This window comes from Triturus cristatus, chromosome 12, assembly GCF_964204655.1.
Source record: "Triturus cristatus chromosome 12, aTriCri1.1, whole genome shotgun sequence".
Classification (NCBI taxonomy): domain Eukaryota; kingdom Metazoa; phylum Chordata; class Amphibia; order Caudata; family Salamandridae; genus Triturus; species Triturus cristatus.
The window spans coordinates 830,832,656-830,848,634 of record NC_140595.1 but is presented as its reverse complement, the minus strand read 5'-3'; the positions used below and the strand labels follow the sequence as shown (position 1 = coordinate 830,848,634).

The window sequence follows — 15,979 nt, the reverse complement described above, 5'->3', positions numbered from 1 at the left end:
GAAGACCTATTAATAGAGGGTGGGAGCACAAAACGCCTTGTTGATTAATCAGGCAGCCCCCTCTCCGGTGCTCAACAGCTGGGTGTGCCCAAAGCTGTCTAATTCAATCTTGTGAGGAGAAAACCAGGTGGCGCTGCAAACACCAGATCGCGTGTGGGGAGTCACAGTGTAGCGGTGTTGAGACGGAGAGAGTTGGTCAGGAATGGGACCGGCTCAAAGCTCAGCGTCCGAATTCCTGAACGCGTGTCGAAGCCGGCGGGAGCGCTCGACAGAGCTGCTGCGCTCGGCCCAAGGCGCGCCTGACCGAATCCCCGCAGCACGCGAAGCGCACACCGGGAGGTCCGCGAGTACAAGGGGAGAACGCTCTCTGGCAAAAGCCTGCTGCGCGAGTATCACAAACAGTCAGAAGCCATACAAGCCATAAACTCTTAAGAAAAACCGCTATACAACAATAATACACGTCAGGTAAGCGAAGGAATGAAAGGAATGTCACTTAACTGACGAGCAGTGAAGAAAGAGGAAGCGGAAGGGACGTCATAGGATTATATATTATGGACTGTTACGGGATTGGACTTTGGTTGCCATGGAGACTGCTTCTCGATGGTTCATGGGATATGTAGTCGATTTTGTTTACTGATATTTTGTTTAATGTTCTTTTAATCTGCTATGCAAATAAAGTGAATTAAGATATGCATAATCCTTGCCTCCGTCCTTACATAGAATTGAAAGTTGTATGCTCCATTAGCAGTGTCCGAAGACTGTAAGTAATGTATCTGTTACTATCAGGCAGCACAGGAGAGCTGCAGACACCCAGCAGAGGGGTGAGAGGGTGAGGAGGAGGGCAAGGGGGCTCGGGTGGAGGAGGTCCTGATATGTATAAATTTATAAATATATACATATATATATCAATCAGAGGTCTTTAAACTGGGGGGCGGGCCCCCTGGGGGAGCCTTGAGTGATCTCGGGGGGGGGGGGGGGGGGGAGGAGGAGGGGGCAGACTCTGGCCAAGAGAAGCATCATCCTTTGTATTGAGTGTTGAAACATGTAAGGCACTTTGTAATGGGCCATCACTAACAACTTTTGTCATGTATATCCTGACTGGCAGTGTGTGTAAAAAGTGGTAACAGAGCTGAACTGCAAAGTTTAGAAATATTTAAACGTTGGCAACTTAGCAGCATAAGTGTGAAAAAATTGAGTGGGGGGGATTTTTTTCTTTCTTTCAGGGGGGTACAGCATTAAGAAGTTTGAAGACCACTGATCTAAAGGCTATAGTCATGCTTTAGCAAAAACCGGAACAGGCCAGACTAAAGTAGGCCTTTTCTCTTACTTCTGTACTTGGCCTGTTCCGGTTTTTGCTTCTCAAAATCTGGCCACCCTCCCCTGGTGCATGTATTGCCCTGGGTGGTCCGGTGGCATGGATAGTCCAGGTGGCCGGGGGCATGGCATTCTACTGGGTGGCCCTAGCATTGTTTGTCGATGCTACCCCTGGGCATGGACTGGCGAGCACTCATGTTTGGCATATCTCTGCGTTGGTTTGCTTGAGCCTGCCACATTCCTATAATGGTCTCCAGTCCCAAGGGGCCCTCGGAATGTCCCCCACAGAGCTCCCCTGCTCACTGCGTACCCCTCGCCCAGCTTGGTTTACAGCAGCCCTCCGCGGAGCACCATCTGCTGTGGGCCAGCCCTGCCCCCTGGCAGCCTGCCACCCACCGCATGCCCCAGTACCACACCCCTAGTGCACCAAGAAGTGCCTTGAAGGACTGGGCACCTCCAAGCGCGTGCCCCCTGCCGTCTCCCGCCTGCCCCGGTACCCCACCTCTAGTGCACTGTACTGTAACGGATGTGTCCTGCTAGAGTGAATGTGTAGCACTGCTACTGTAATGTAAGGTGTGTGTCTTTCTAGAGACAGTGTGTGGCACTGTGCTGTAAGGTGTGTGTGTCCTGCTAGAACCAGTGTGTGGCACTGTGCTGTTAGGGGTGTGTCCTGCTAGACTCAGTGTGTGGCACTGTTCTGTAAGGTGTGTGCCCTGCTAGAGCCAGTGTGTGGCACTGTGCTGTAAAGTGTGTCCTGCTAGAGCCAGTGTGTGGCACTGGTGCTGTGCTGTAAGGCGTGTGTCCTACTAGTCAGTCTGTGGCTCTGTGCTGTAAGGCGTGTGTCCTGCTAGTCAGTCTGTGGCACTGTGCTGTAAGGTGTGTGTCCTGCTTGGAGAAAGGGAGATGTGCAGTGGTGGTGAGGTAATTTTGCAGTGGAATGGCGGTAATACTACAGTGTTAGCTGGTAGTGCCGAGCAGTTCTGAGAGTGGTGACTGGTGTCAGGGTTGTGTAGACAGGGCTGCGGTGTGGCATGGCTGGTAGGTCAGTTGGATGGCATCAGCAGTGCGCTGCTGGCATGTGAAGGGACTTGCTGGAGTGGTGGATCTGTGTCTTTAGAAAATAATAGTGCTGTGCTGGTGTGTGTCAGGGCAATGCTGAGGTTGGAGAGCAGTGCCAGGGAGTGGCGTGGTGGTGCTTGACATGGCAGTGTAGTGTAGAGTGAATGCTGGAAGAGGTGATGCAGTGCTGTGATGCTGTGCAGCAGTGAGGCTGATTGAGCAGTGTGAAGAGGTAGTGCACTGCAGTAGTGCTGTGTGAAGAGGTAGTGCACTGCAGTCATGAGGCAGTAGTGCAGTGTGAAGAGGAGGCTAATAGTGCAATGCTGGAAGAAGTGATGCAGCGCTGTGATGCTGTGGAGCAGTGGGACTGGTCGTTTAGTGTTCCGAGGCAGTAGTGCAGTGTAAAGAAGTTGTGCATTGCAGCGATGAGTTAGTAGGGCAGTGTAAAGCGGTGGTGCACTGCAGTCATGAGGCAGTAGTGCAGTGTGAAGTGGAGGATAATAGTGCAATGCTGGAAGAGGTGATGCGCCGCTGTGATGCTGTGGAGCATGATTGAGTAGTGTGAAAAGGTAGTGCACTGCAGTGATGAGTTAGTGCTGTGTAAAGCGGTAGTGCACTGCAGTCATGAGGCAGTAGTGCAGTGATTTAGGCGGTGCCTTAAGCTGGTACCGTGGTAGGGTGATGCTGCAGTAGTGGTGGGAACGCAATGCTGGGGGTTGATTGATGTGCTCGAGGGAGTACTCATCACAGAAAGTGCCCCGTACGCAGGCCTGGTTCTAGCGGGTGGGCCGGGTGGGCCAGGACCACTCAAACATGAGCCTTGGCCCTCACAGTGAATCTGCCATCGAAGCACAACATTAACAAAAAATTTACTGATAACTCTGGTGATTTATGATCCTGCTGGAGAGCAATCATTTTGTCTGTTGGTAGTTTTTAAATGCAGATAAACTGAAAGTTCGAGGCATATGAGCTGCAGAATACATACTTGTCCATAGATTGCCATCTGGTGTTGGGCTCGGATGTTTGCAGTTTGTTGTTGTCTTTGAAGAAGTCTTTGTAGTCACAAGATAGGTGACGCCTCCCTTGGACGATAGTGCGTATGGGCATCGACTCCATCCTCAGGTTGTTTTTTTTTTCGCCATCGGGTTCGGATGTGACTGGCTGCGCTCCGGTTCAGTAAGGTGTTTGGTTCGCGTGCCCTTCGATGCGCTAACCTCAAAATCCTCGATTCTGGTTGTCGATGTGGGCTGCTGGGCCTATCGGCGCCATTCAAGCCTACGTCTAATGGAAAGGACTCTATTTGAAAAATGCTCCCAGTGTGGACCTAAATTTCCACACAGTGACCACCACAAGGTCTGCAACCTTTCCCGCTCGCTAGAACACGAGGAAAAGGATTGCCAGGCCTGTGCCTCTTTTCGCTCCAAAAAGACTATCCGTGATCTCCGGACTCGACGACACGTTATGGCTCAACCGGCTACTCCGGCGCCACACTATCTTGGACGAAGGCCCGATGTTCCAGAGGCAGAGGATTCGGAGGAGTTCGACATCGTCTCCGAAGCTGATGACCCCGATGACCACATCATTCCAGGTCAACGAGTGATTACAAACGTCCATGCCCCTGCCTCAACCAGATAAACGGAAGGCTCCGGTCAGAACTTCGCCTGAAGGACTTAGTCGAGACTGAGGAAAAACTTCAGAAAGCCCGCCTCCGGGCCCGGCTACAAATACAAAGGAAAAGCCTTCCGGCAGCTCGGGACCGAGCAAGCCGCATATCAGTACCCATAAGACACCTTCGGAACGGAAATCAGGGATACACCCAATTCCTGTTACATCCAAAAAGGCCTCGGTATCGAAACCTTCGGCACTGAAAGATCATAAGGCCTCGGAACCGAACAAACACCGAAAACCTTCGGATCTGAAGAAGATTTCCGACTCGGCACCGTCATCAAAGCCGAAGGAGCACAAGAACCTTCCTACGGCTTCAGAGTCCAAATCAAAACCACGCTCAGAACCGAAAAAATCGGCACCGAAAGGAGACAACAAGCAGGTAGAACTTTTTCGACCAGATCCAATCGATCCAAAACATTACATGTGGACCCTAAAACAGACCATTTTGTCAGTCTCCCAACAAAGAAGAGGAAATCAGATACCTCACACCCTCCTGAGGTACCTGTGAAGAAAAGAGACTTTGCAACTTCACCCCAAGACCCTCTTCTCCTATTCTTCCTACCAAACCTTAGTCTCCTAGAAACTCTCCTATACACTCTCCTAGACTCTCCCCATACTCACCCTTACCACTACAGGATGAAGAGGATGATCTAGGGGACGGGGTGGACACAATAAGGATCCTTTAGATGACCCTGACGATGACACTATTCCACCACAGGATACATGGGACGATTACAACAGTCCCACAGATCCTCCAGACCTTCATGATACAGATGTATACCTATCTAGGCCATCCTCCCGCAGATGACAATATAAGGTTTAGTCAGCTCATTAATAGGGCTGTGCAATATCATGGCGTTGAACTACATTCAGACCCCATGGACGAAGACTTTTTGCTAGATACATTTGCTCAGTCACAAAAAACAATACATACATTGCCCATGCTTAAAGGTATCATTTAACATGCACCAGACCTATTTAAAGACCCTCTCAGGACCAGGATCCTCAATCCTCAGATTGATAAAAAGTACAAGCCTGCCCCTAACGATCCAACTTGCATTAAAGGACAATTCCCTTTAGATTCTTTGGTAGTCTCCAATGCAAGAAAATGTGCTAATTCCCAAACCTCTGGTGATGCTCCACCCCCAGACAAAGAGTCTAAACTGCTAGATGCATCAGGTAAACGAGTTGCCTCCCAAGCAGCCTATCACTAGAGAATAGCAAACGCACAAGCATTGCTTGCCAGCTACAACCAGGCTCACTACGATGAGCTCGAAAAACTTATTCAACATTTTACCTGACCAATACAAAGCCACGGTCAACGATCTGGTCCAAGAGGGCAACTTAATTACAAATGCATCCATCAAATGTGCCCTCGATGCAGCAGACACCGCATCTAGGTCTCAACACCAGTGTCTTACTTCGCAGACATGCATGGCTGTGCATTTCTGGTTTTAAACAAGAAGTGCAAACAACTATCTTAAATCAGCCGTTCGATCAAGAACACCTCTTTGGCCCAGCTGTGGATACAGCTTTAGAGAAAATGAAAAAAGACACAGACACTGCAAAATTTATGGGAGCATTACAGTTTCAAACACCACGAGGTTCCTTTCGTTGCTCCTTTTATCGGGGCGCAGCCAAAAACATAAGCACCTACAAGAGTCCTACACAAACATCCCCTAACCAGGCATATTTTAGAGGTGGGTACGGAGGGAATAATAACAAGGGTAGAGGCCGAGGTAACAACAACCAGACCTTCCCTACCACCAAACAATGACTTCCCTCCTCTCCCTCCAGACCATTCCACTCCTGTCGAAGGAAGGCTCTCTCAGTTCCTACCTGTCTGGAACTCCATCACTACAGACTGGTGGGTAAGACAAATTATCCAGTATGCTTCCTGCCTGGAACTTACTGCAATTCCCCCCAACATACCGCACAAATGTTCAATGTCCACGGAACATCGAACGCTCCTCAAACAGGAAGTTCTCTCGCTTCTTCAAAAGCATGCAATAGAACTAGTTCCCCTCCAGCATCAAAGCACAGAGGTTTACTCCCTTTATTCTCTCATCCCCAAAAAACACGGTACTCTCGAACCAATACTGGGCCTCAGACTTCTGAATATCTACATACAATCAGACCACTTTCACATGGTCACCCTTCAACAGGTCCTCCCACTGCTCCAGCAAGGCGATTTCCTTGCCACTCTAGATCTCAAGGACGCCTACTTCCATATTCCTATACACCCTGCTCACAGGAAATATCTAAGATTCCTAGTGGACGGTCACCACTATCAATTTAAGGTCCACCCATTCGGAGTGACCACAGCACCCAGGGTCTTCACAAAGTGTCTCGCGGTAGTAGACGCCCACTTGCGAAGACAACAAATTCATGTGTTGCCATAACTAGACGACAGGCTCATAAAAGCCAAGTCATACAGCCAGTGTGTTCACCAAACTCTCCAAACAATTCACTTGCTTCACGACTGGGGTTCACAATAAACCTCACCAAATCACATCTTCAGCCATCCTACATACATCAGTATCTAGGGGCCACAATAGACACTTCCAAAGCCCTGGCATACCCCAATCCAGTCAGAATAGCCAGTATGCAAACCCTCATAACAAAATTTCAGCCCCAACACTCACTACCAGCTCGAGTGTTTATGCAACTCATAGGAATGATGACCTCTTGCATTTTCATAGTACCTCATGCAAGGCTTCAAATGTGCCCTTTACATGCTTAGCACGTCAGTGGAATTAGGCTCAAGGTCATCTTTCAGATCTGGTGTTGGTGGACAGCCGCACACATCGCGCTCTGCAGTGGTGGAACGCAAAAAACCTTTCCAAAGGGCAGCCATTCCTAGACCCAGTTCCACAGATAGTGCTAATAGCGGACGCCTCGCTCACCGGCTGGGGAGCCCATCTCCTAAACCATACAATTCAGGGCAGGGGACCCCTCAACAAAAAGTGCGCAACATCAATCACCTGGAGTTACTGGCAATCTTTCTAGCATTAAAATCATTCCAGACGCGTATCCTCAACAAAACTGTCCTTGTCTGAACAGACAATATGACAGCAATGTATTATATACAAAGTCAAGGAGGAACACATTCTTTGCAGCTTTCTCAACTAGCGCAAAGCATATGGAAATGGGCCATCCCACAGAAGATATACCTTCTAGCAGAACATCTTCCAGGGGTACACAATCTGATTGCGGATCTGCTCAGTCATCAGACACAGCGCATCCACGAATGGGAAATTCATCCACAAGTTTTTCTTCCGTTTTTTCAGATGTGTGGCCACCCAGACATAGATCTGTTCGCCACACACGCAAACACAAAATGCCCAACCTTCGCCGCCAGGTATCCACACCCATTGTCCAAAGGCAATGCTATATGGATGAATTGGTCAGGCAGATTTGCGTACGCTTTTCCGCCACTCCATCTCATTCCATTAGTAGTGTGCAAGCTCAAACAGCAGTCTCTCAAGATGATCCTGGTTGCTCCAACATGGGCCCGGCAATCATGGTTCACAACACTCCTGGAACTCTCAGTAGTTCCACACCAAAAACTACAACTCTCCCCACATCTTCTTACACAGAACCATGGAGCGATAAGACATCCAGCTCAACTAAACCTAGCAATCTGGCTCCTGAAGTCCTAGAGTTCGGTTACCTCAACCTTCCACCGAACTGTATGAACATTATTAAAGAAGCTAGATGCCCTACTACTAGAGCTTGCTATGCAGCCAAATGGAAAAGATTTGTCATTTACTGCAAAAACAACAAAATTGACCCACTCGATGCTTCCATTCAAAACATTATTTGCTATTTACTGCATCTACAAAGATGTAATCTGGCTTACACATCCATAAGAGTACATCTTGCTGCCCTTGCCGCTTACCTACAAAACAGACAACATTTGTCATTGTTTAGGGTACCTGCCATCAAAGCGTTTATGGAAGGCCTTAAAAGGATAATTCCTCCCACAATCCCACCCTCTCCAGTGTGGAATTTAAACACTTGTCCTTACTAGGCTCATGGGTCCTCCATTTGAACCTCTGCACAAATGCGAACTGCAATTCCTCACATGGAAAGTAGCTTTCCTAGTCGCAATCACCTCTCTCAGAAGAGTAAGTGAGATCCAGGCTTTAACCATACAAGAACCATTCTTACAAATACATCGTAAGAAAGTGGTTCTTAGAACAAATCCAAAATTCCTTCTCAAAGTAATCTCTGCTTTCCATCTTAATCAATCTGTGGAATTACCAGTTTTCTTCCCAAAACCAGATTCTGTAGCAGAGAGAGCTCTTCGCACACTTGATGTCAAAAGAGCTATACTTTATTACATTGACAGAACTAAACCTTTTAGAAAGACAAACCAACTGTTTGTAGCTTTCTCTCCACCTCATAAAGGAAACCCCATTTCCAAAGCCAGGTGGATAGTCAAATGTATTCAAATATGCTACCACAAAGCAAAACGCACAAACACAATTCCCCCTAGAGCGCACTCAACACGCAAACTAGGGGCTTCCATGGCATTCTTAGGGAACATCCCCTTAGATGACATGTAAAGCAGCAACATGTTCTACACCACACACCTTCACCAAACACTACTGTGTTGACGTGCAGGCCAAGCAAAAGGCTTCTGTAGGCCAAGCTGTTCTTACATTTTTTTTCAGACCACTGCAACAGATACAGGTGACCACCGCTAGAGGAGACACTGCTGTACAGTCTATACACAAGTATGTATTCTGCAGCTCATATGCCCCGAACGGAAAATGCTACTTACCAGTATGCATCTGTTCTTGGCATGTAGAGCTACAGAATCACATACTCCCACCCGCCTCCCCGGTACCTCTATCTGTTCCAGCATTATCTTACTTAGATACATTACACATGGACATCCTTTTTGTTTCTTACAAACCTTATCATTTCCCTTCTTGGCGAAAAACAATCTGAGGCTGGAGTCGATGCCAATGCGCCCTATCGTCTAAGGGAGGAGTCACCCATCTCGTGACTACAAAGACTTCTTCCAAGACAACAACAAACTGCAAACATCCGTACCCAACACCAGATGGCGATCTATGCACAAGTATGTGATTCTGCAGCTCTACATGCCGAGAACAGATGCATACTGGTAAGTAGCATTTTCCTTTATGTGGATAGCTCAGTGGGTTACTGCCTCTGTCACAGAGACTCTACACGTTCCTCCTTCTTCCTACCTCCTGAACAATCAACACGAAGAGGCCGTTTATGTCTTTAATGGGGTTCGAAGTGGGGAGATTTGCATATCAAAAGAAAGTCGAGGCTTGTGTGAAACCATTCAACGTGGTGGACTTAATAGGATACAAAGCGTGGAAATATAGCCCATCGTGTCAATGCACCTGCTGCTGCTATGTGCAACATTCAGCTTAGATGGACATTCTTACTCTACCAAAGGGCACATTCAGCTGGGGGCATCTGTCACTCCCAAAGGGCACATTCAACTGTGGGCATCTGCCACTACCAAAGGGCACATTCAGCTTTTGGCATCTGACACTACCAAAAGGCACATTCAGCTGTGGACATCTGACACTGCCAAAGGGCACATTCAGCTGTGGGCATCTGAATCTACCAAAGGGTGTGAGAAAGTGCCATCGTTCTTGCATGGTATGCCCCCACTTTTTGCTGAATTACTGATGCACTTTGACTGAGTGTGCCCTGGGCTCCTGCCAATCAGGTATCCAGGGCCTATGCTCCTTCCCTAATACTGTGTTGAAGCCTAAATCCAATTGGCATCTCTGGTCACATGTCAGCCCCTTGTAAATGGTACACTAGGTACCCAGGGCCTTGTGACCAAAAAGGGCCCCTGGGGGCTGCAGCACGTATTGTGCCACCCTTAGAGGCCCTGTACCCTGACAGAGAAACACTGCCTTTGCAGGCTGAGTGTCTTGGTGCAGAACTAAACAGAGTCGACATGGCACACATCCATGTGTGCCATGCCCACAACTCACACTGCCCTGGCATACCTCAGTCACCCCTCTAGCTGGGTGCCCTATGCCAGTGGTGTGGGTACAGGTGCATGAGCCCTGTGCCCCTACAGTAACCAGGTCCATTCCTGGGCACTGTAAGTGCAGTGCTGCCATTAAGAGTATATGGTGCTGGTTTGGTATCAAACTTCTCAGCACATTAAACCCGCACTGATGCCAGTGTGGGATGTAATGTACAATGCATGACAGAGGGCAACTTAGAGATGCCCCCTGAACCTAACCTACAATCCATGTCTTGTCTGAGGGGCTGCCTAGGCTGCCACACAGCAGACATGTTGCTGGACCCCTGGGTAGAGAACCATCCGCTCTCCTGGGCCTGCAACAATGCACATCCTGGGCGAGGTGCTAGGTCTCCTCCCCCAGAATGGGCAGGGGAAGCTTCAAAGGCATGCCGCCTTTGTGAACTTCTCCAGGCCACTTGCGTGTACTCAGCAACTGGCCCCCACCGGTTCTGACCCCCACTCTGGCGGGAAGACTGGCGGGAAACCCCAAGGAAGGAAAGGGGGTGTGCCAGCCTCTGCCAACCCCACCCCTCAGGTGGGGGAGGCGAGGTGAAGCACATTGCCGGGCTCTCGCCATCTTGACGATGGGGAGCCCTGCCCAATCAGGATTAGGCTACTGCCCCCCTCCCACAGGAGAGTGGCAGGATAGGGGGTGTACCCATCCCAAGGAAGGGACCAATTGGTCCCTGCCCTTTACCTACCTGTAACGCCCCTAAATTTAGTATTTAGGGGCACCCTGAACCTTCCTTCCTCAGATCCAGATTCCAAAACAAGCAAGAAGGTCAAGAAACAAGAAGACCTGCCGTGCAGCTGCTAACAAGAGGAAGACGCCAACTGATTTGGCCCCAGCCCTACTGGCCTGTCGACCCTCGAACCTGCTCCTGCTAAACCCCGACGTCTCCAGTGGTCAGCAACCTCAAAAACCCCAGAGGACCTGACTGCCTTGTTACTCTAACTAACCGGGACTCCCACGAGCAGTGGTACTGCTCAAAGCAAGTAACAAGCCCCTGGCATCAGCCAGGAACCGCGACTCCTGCACACTCTGCACCTGCCAAGCCTGGCCTGTGCTGGAGTGGACAAAGACCACGAGGACGTCCCCCCGGCGACTGGGACCCCGAATCCAGCACCCAAGGACCCACCTCGACGCTCCTGACGAAGCCTGCAGCCTCAGAACCAGGGACCCATCCAGCCTGGACCACCAGAGGGTAAGATTTCCCGATGCCAAAAGGCATCCCTGCACCCTGCGGCCCCCTCTGCCCAACTCCTGGGTGCCTACCTATCCTCCAACTACCCAACTTACCTCTCGAAGTGGTGGTCGCACCTGAAGAATCTTCGTCCCCGAGCTTGCAGCCTTTGTTCGTCACTGAGCTTCTCCTTTGAAATCCATTGAGCGCCCGACGGCTCAAAAGCAACCTGCACCCAGCCGCCCGAGTGCCCCTGGGAGTGCAACCTTTACTCTAATCTACTTCCCCACTTGCCCTGAGTAAGTGACCAAGAGCCCAGCTCCTACAGCCGCGTGGCCTGAAGGCCAGCAGCCACCAACCAATGGCCCCCTGCCTCCCATAAGATAACATTGGACCTAACTCTCTCTGCACCCGGCTGCCCCTGTGCCGCTGAGGGTGTAACAACTGTACCTACCTGACCCTTAACTCTGCCAGTCGAGTACTTAACCAAAAGCCGATAACTCACTTTTCTTTCATAGGGTAACATTGAATGGTTTCACTTGGAAATTCTTCTGTGTCGAGTTTTCAAACTTTAAAATATCCACCTAATATCAGCCGAATTACGAAAACTAATTTACTCACCTGTCATCAGGAGAGATCCCAGGGCTGGATCTTGGTGCCCAGCACTGACCCTGCAAAGTAATTACAACCGTACTTACCACTAACTTCATTTTCCTCCATAGGATAACATTGCCTGGTTTTTGCCAGAAATTCTTCTAAGTGTCGATTTTGCAAGCTTACAAATATTTGTTAAAAATCGCCTGTATAACAAACGCATTCTTTCAACAGTTTACAGGAGATGCACCAGTGCTGGATCCAGGATCCAACACTGAGTAAGAAAAAGTAACAATAACCCTACTTACCTGCTAAGTGAATTTCCTCCCATAAGGTAACATTGGTGATTCTATGTGAAAAAGTTTTTGTCAATTTTTAAAATACAATAATATTCCTTAAAAATCACAACTGTAACCAAAACGTTTTTACTCAACTGTTTACAGGAGATGTCCCAGGACTGAATCTAGGATCCAGTCCTGTGGTAAGAAAAGTAATCCAAAAAGTAATCAATTGCATTTAACTAGAAATCCCCATTGAGCTCAATGTATAATTGTGTTTGAAATTGTGTTGCCTATTGCAACAACTGTATCTATTGCATTCAAAAGTCTATTGCCTATTGAAAGTATTTATCTAAAGCTTCTCATTCTGAGAAAATATATTTTGATACCTATTGTCTAAAACAACTATATATTTTGATTCAAAACTATTGGCCTAGAGTTCAGTTCTTGAGTGTGTGAGACCATTTGCTGACTGAGTGTGTACAACAAATGCTTTACACTGTCCTCTGATACTGCCTTACTGCTCGACCAAGCTGCCACGTTAGAGAGTAAGGTTATATCTAACTTTAGCCTCTGCCAAACCTCTGGGGACTGTGGACTCTGTGCACACTATACCTATTTGGGGACAGTATATACAGTGCCACTTTCTTACAAAGGGCATATTCAGCTGTGGACATCAGACACTGCAAAAGGGCACAATCAACTGCAGGCATTTCCCCTACCAAAGGGGCACATTCAGCTGTGGGCATCTGAATCTACCAAAGGGCACATTCAGCTGTGGACATCAGACACTCAGCTGTGGGCATCTGACACTGCAAAAGGGCACAATCAACTGCAGGCATGTACCACTACCAAAGGGGCACATTCAACTGTGGGCGTCTGACACTACCAAATGGCACTTTCAGCTGTGGGCATCTGACACTACCAAACAGCACTTTCAGCTGTGGGCATCTGCCACTACCAAATTCCACATTCAGCTGTGGGCATCTGCCACTGCCAAAGGGCACATTCAGCTGTTGGCATCTGACACTACCAAAGGGCATTCAACTGAGGACATCTGACACTACCAAAGGGCACACTCTGCTGTGGGCATCTGACACTACCAAAGGGCACATTCAGCTGTGGGCATCTGACACTACCAAAGGGCACATTCAACTGTGGGCATCTGACACAGGCACATTCAGCTGTGGGCATCTGACACTACCAAAGGGAACATTCAGCTGTGGATATATGCCAATACCAAAGGGCACATTCAACTGTGGGCATCTGACACTACCAAAGGGCACATTCAGATGTGGGCATCTGCCAATACCAAAGGGCACATTCACCTGTGGACATTTGACACTGCCAGACAGCACACTCAGCTGTGGGCATCTGACACTACCAAAGGGCACATTCAGCTGTGCGCATCTGACACTACCAAAGGGCCCGTTCACCTGTGGGCATCTGACACTACCAAATGGCACATTCAGCTGTGGGCATCTGACACTACCAAAGGGCACTTTCACATGTGGGCATCTGACACTATCAAAGGGCACATTCAGCTGTGGGCATCTGCCAATACCAAAGGGCACATTCAACTGTGGGCATCGGACACGGGCACATTCAGCTGTGGGCATCTGACACTACCAAAGGGAACATTCAGGTGTGGGCATCTGACACTACCAAAAGGGCCCATTCAGCTGTGGGCATCTGACACTACCAGAGAGCACATTCAGCTGTGGGCATCTGACACTACTAAAAGGGCACTTCAGCTATGTTGGCAGAAATTCTGTGAATGCAGTATGTGAATGTAAGCATTCCACACCACAGTGCACTGAAAACAAATATGAGGTGTGAACAAAAGAATGCCTGCGGTTGGTATTGGCGGTACTGTGACAATACTTTGAATTTTTTTTTAAATATTTATATGTAACAGATGGCAGGCTGCGATTTGTCGTGCGTGCCTCCTCAGGATACGGATATCTCATTCACCATTCATGCCTGAAATGGACACTGGCTTTGATCTCCATCCCCTAGGGCTTGGACTCATCACTGTATGCATCTTCAACGCGCTCAAACATACAAGACCTCAGCGCTACGAAGAGTCTTTACCATTGCATGAAGTGCTAGAAAATACCCAGGCTGCAAATGTAACCTCTGGTAGTCCTCATCAAATGCAGGTTGATGGGTGGGGACTTGTACAGGGCCTCTTGGTGCTTTTATTACTACAGTTAGATGTTTCTAAAATCAAGAATGTATCGTAATTTTGCTGCACACAGGAGACACTGCAAGGGTACCTACCCACATGGTGTATCAATGCTTAGGACATAGCGGAGACCTCCAGAGACCACCTTTACAGAAAGTACTTGCACCTGCTGCACTCAGCTCCGGGTGCTCCTTCTCTTGCACCCACACATATAAAGTCTCAGGGCTTCCCTACCATCTCTTGTCGCCTCATGAGTAGGTTTACACTGTGTGTAAATGGGTTCTCCAGCTTGAGGTCTTCCATACCATCTCTTGTCACCCTTCAGGGCAGGTTTATGCAGTACGAAGAAGGGTTCTCCAGCTTGAGGTCTTCCATACCATCTCTTGCCACCTCATGAGTAGGTTTATGCGGAACTTAGATGGATTCTCCAGCTTGAGGTCTTCCATACCATCTCTTGTCACCTTATGGGTAGGTTTAAGGGATACGTAGATGGGTACTTCAGCTTTAGGGCTTCCATACCATCTCTTGTCGCCTCATGAGTAGGTTTACTCGAGACATAGATGGGTTCTTCAGCTTGATATCTTCCTTAACATTTCTTGTCACCTTATGGTTAGGTTTACGGGGTACGTAGATTGGTTCTCCAGCTTGAGGTCTTCCATACTTCCAGAAACCCATTCGACTCTCTCTCTTCTTCTGGGTAGGACCTCAAACATGTTGTAGTACATATAGGCCTTTGAAGTTATACAGGGCACATATATTGCCCTACAGAAGCCCCCACCCTAAGCCATGTTTTGGTGTGTGAGGGGGTTTAATTCTCCAGAGCATTTTCAGAAGCTTTGGAAGATAAAGTCCGTATGGCTCAATGGAGGGAGCTATTGTTACAGGTAAGTAGCAGCAGTCTTCAACGTGTCCATTCCTATACTCTCAATACCACCCCATCTTTGAAAGATCCATGAACCCTTGAGCGCGTCTCCTTAAGCACGAGAGGTTTCCACAGGAAATCCCTGCTGGCAGGCGGATCTGGCGGACTTCCAGTGGAACTCTAGGCTTGTTTACCACGTGCTACAATAGAAGCTTGTTTACTCACTGTATGTGGTGGCTGCTCAGGATGCACAGGCAGGCCACAAGTGCTTAAAATATCCTCTGCTTCTATTTCCTTCTCAGACCTGTCCAAGAACCGCTTCCCCGAGGTCCCGGAGGACGCCTGCCAGCTGATCTCACTGGAGAGCCTGAGCCTGTACCACAACTGTCTGCGGAGCATCCCTCAGGCCATTGTGAACCTGCAAGCCCTCACACACCTCAACGTAAGGTAAGGGCTGCCACCAGCTGCTGATGCTCGGGCTTCTGGCTCTTTGGATCCTTGCGTTTCATTTGTGATCTTTACTTTAGCAGGATCTGGACCTACACCTTGGCGTGCAGAAGACCGGTCTTGCATATCGCCTGTTATTTCTTGTGTTTCTGGTCTGACCGGACCTTCGCTTGGCAACTGAGTACATTTGCAAGTCTGCACAGCATCTGTGACTTGCCAAATGTTGTTGTAATAGAAAACCTGGTAACACTTGGATTGCAGGTGAGAGCACACCTCCCAGGGACCTCTACTCCCCTGAGATCTATGCATGTCTGTCAGGTGGCCCCGTCAGTCTGACTGTCATTCTATGATAAT

The 15,979-nt window shown here is 48.7% G+C and overlaps 1 protein-coding gene across 2 annotated transcripts in view; it reads left to right on the top strand.

Moving 5' to 3' along the window:
* LRCH4 (leucine rich repeats and calponin homology domain containing 4) overlaps positions 1 to 15,979 on the top strand; it is a 553,531-nt gene that overhangs the window by 252,339 nt on the left and 285,213 nt on the right. For both annotated transcript variants that reach the window (XM_085638321.1, XM_085638320.1), the window contains exon 2: positions 15,481 to 15,625. In XM_085638321.1, coding sequence (XP_085494447.1) covers positions 15,481 to 15,625 — 145 coding nt within the window. The remainder of the gene's footprint in view (positions 1 to 15,480; positions 15,626 to 15,979) is intronic.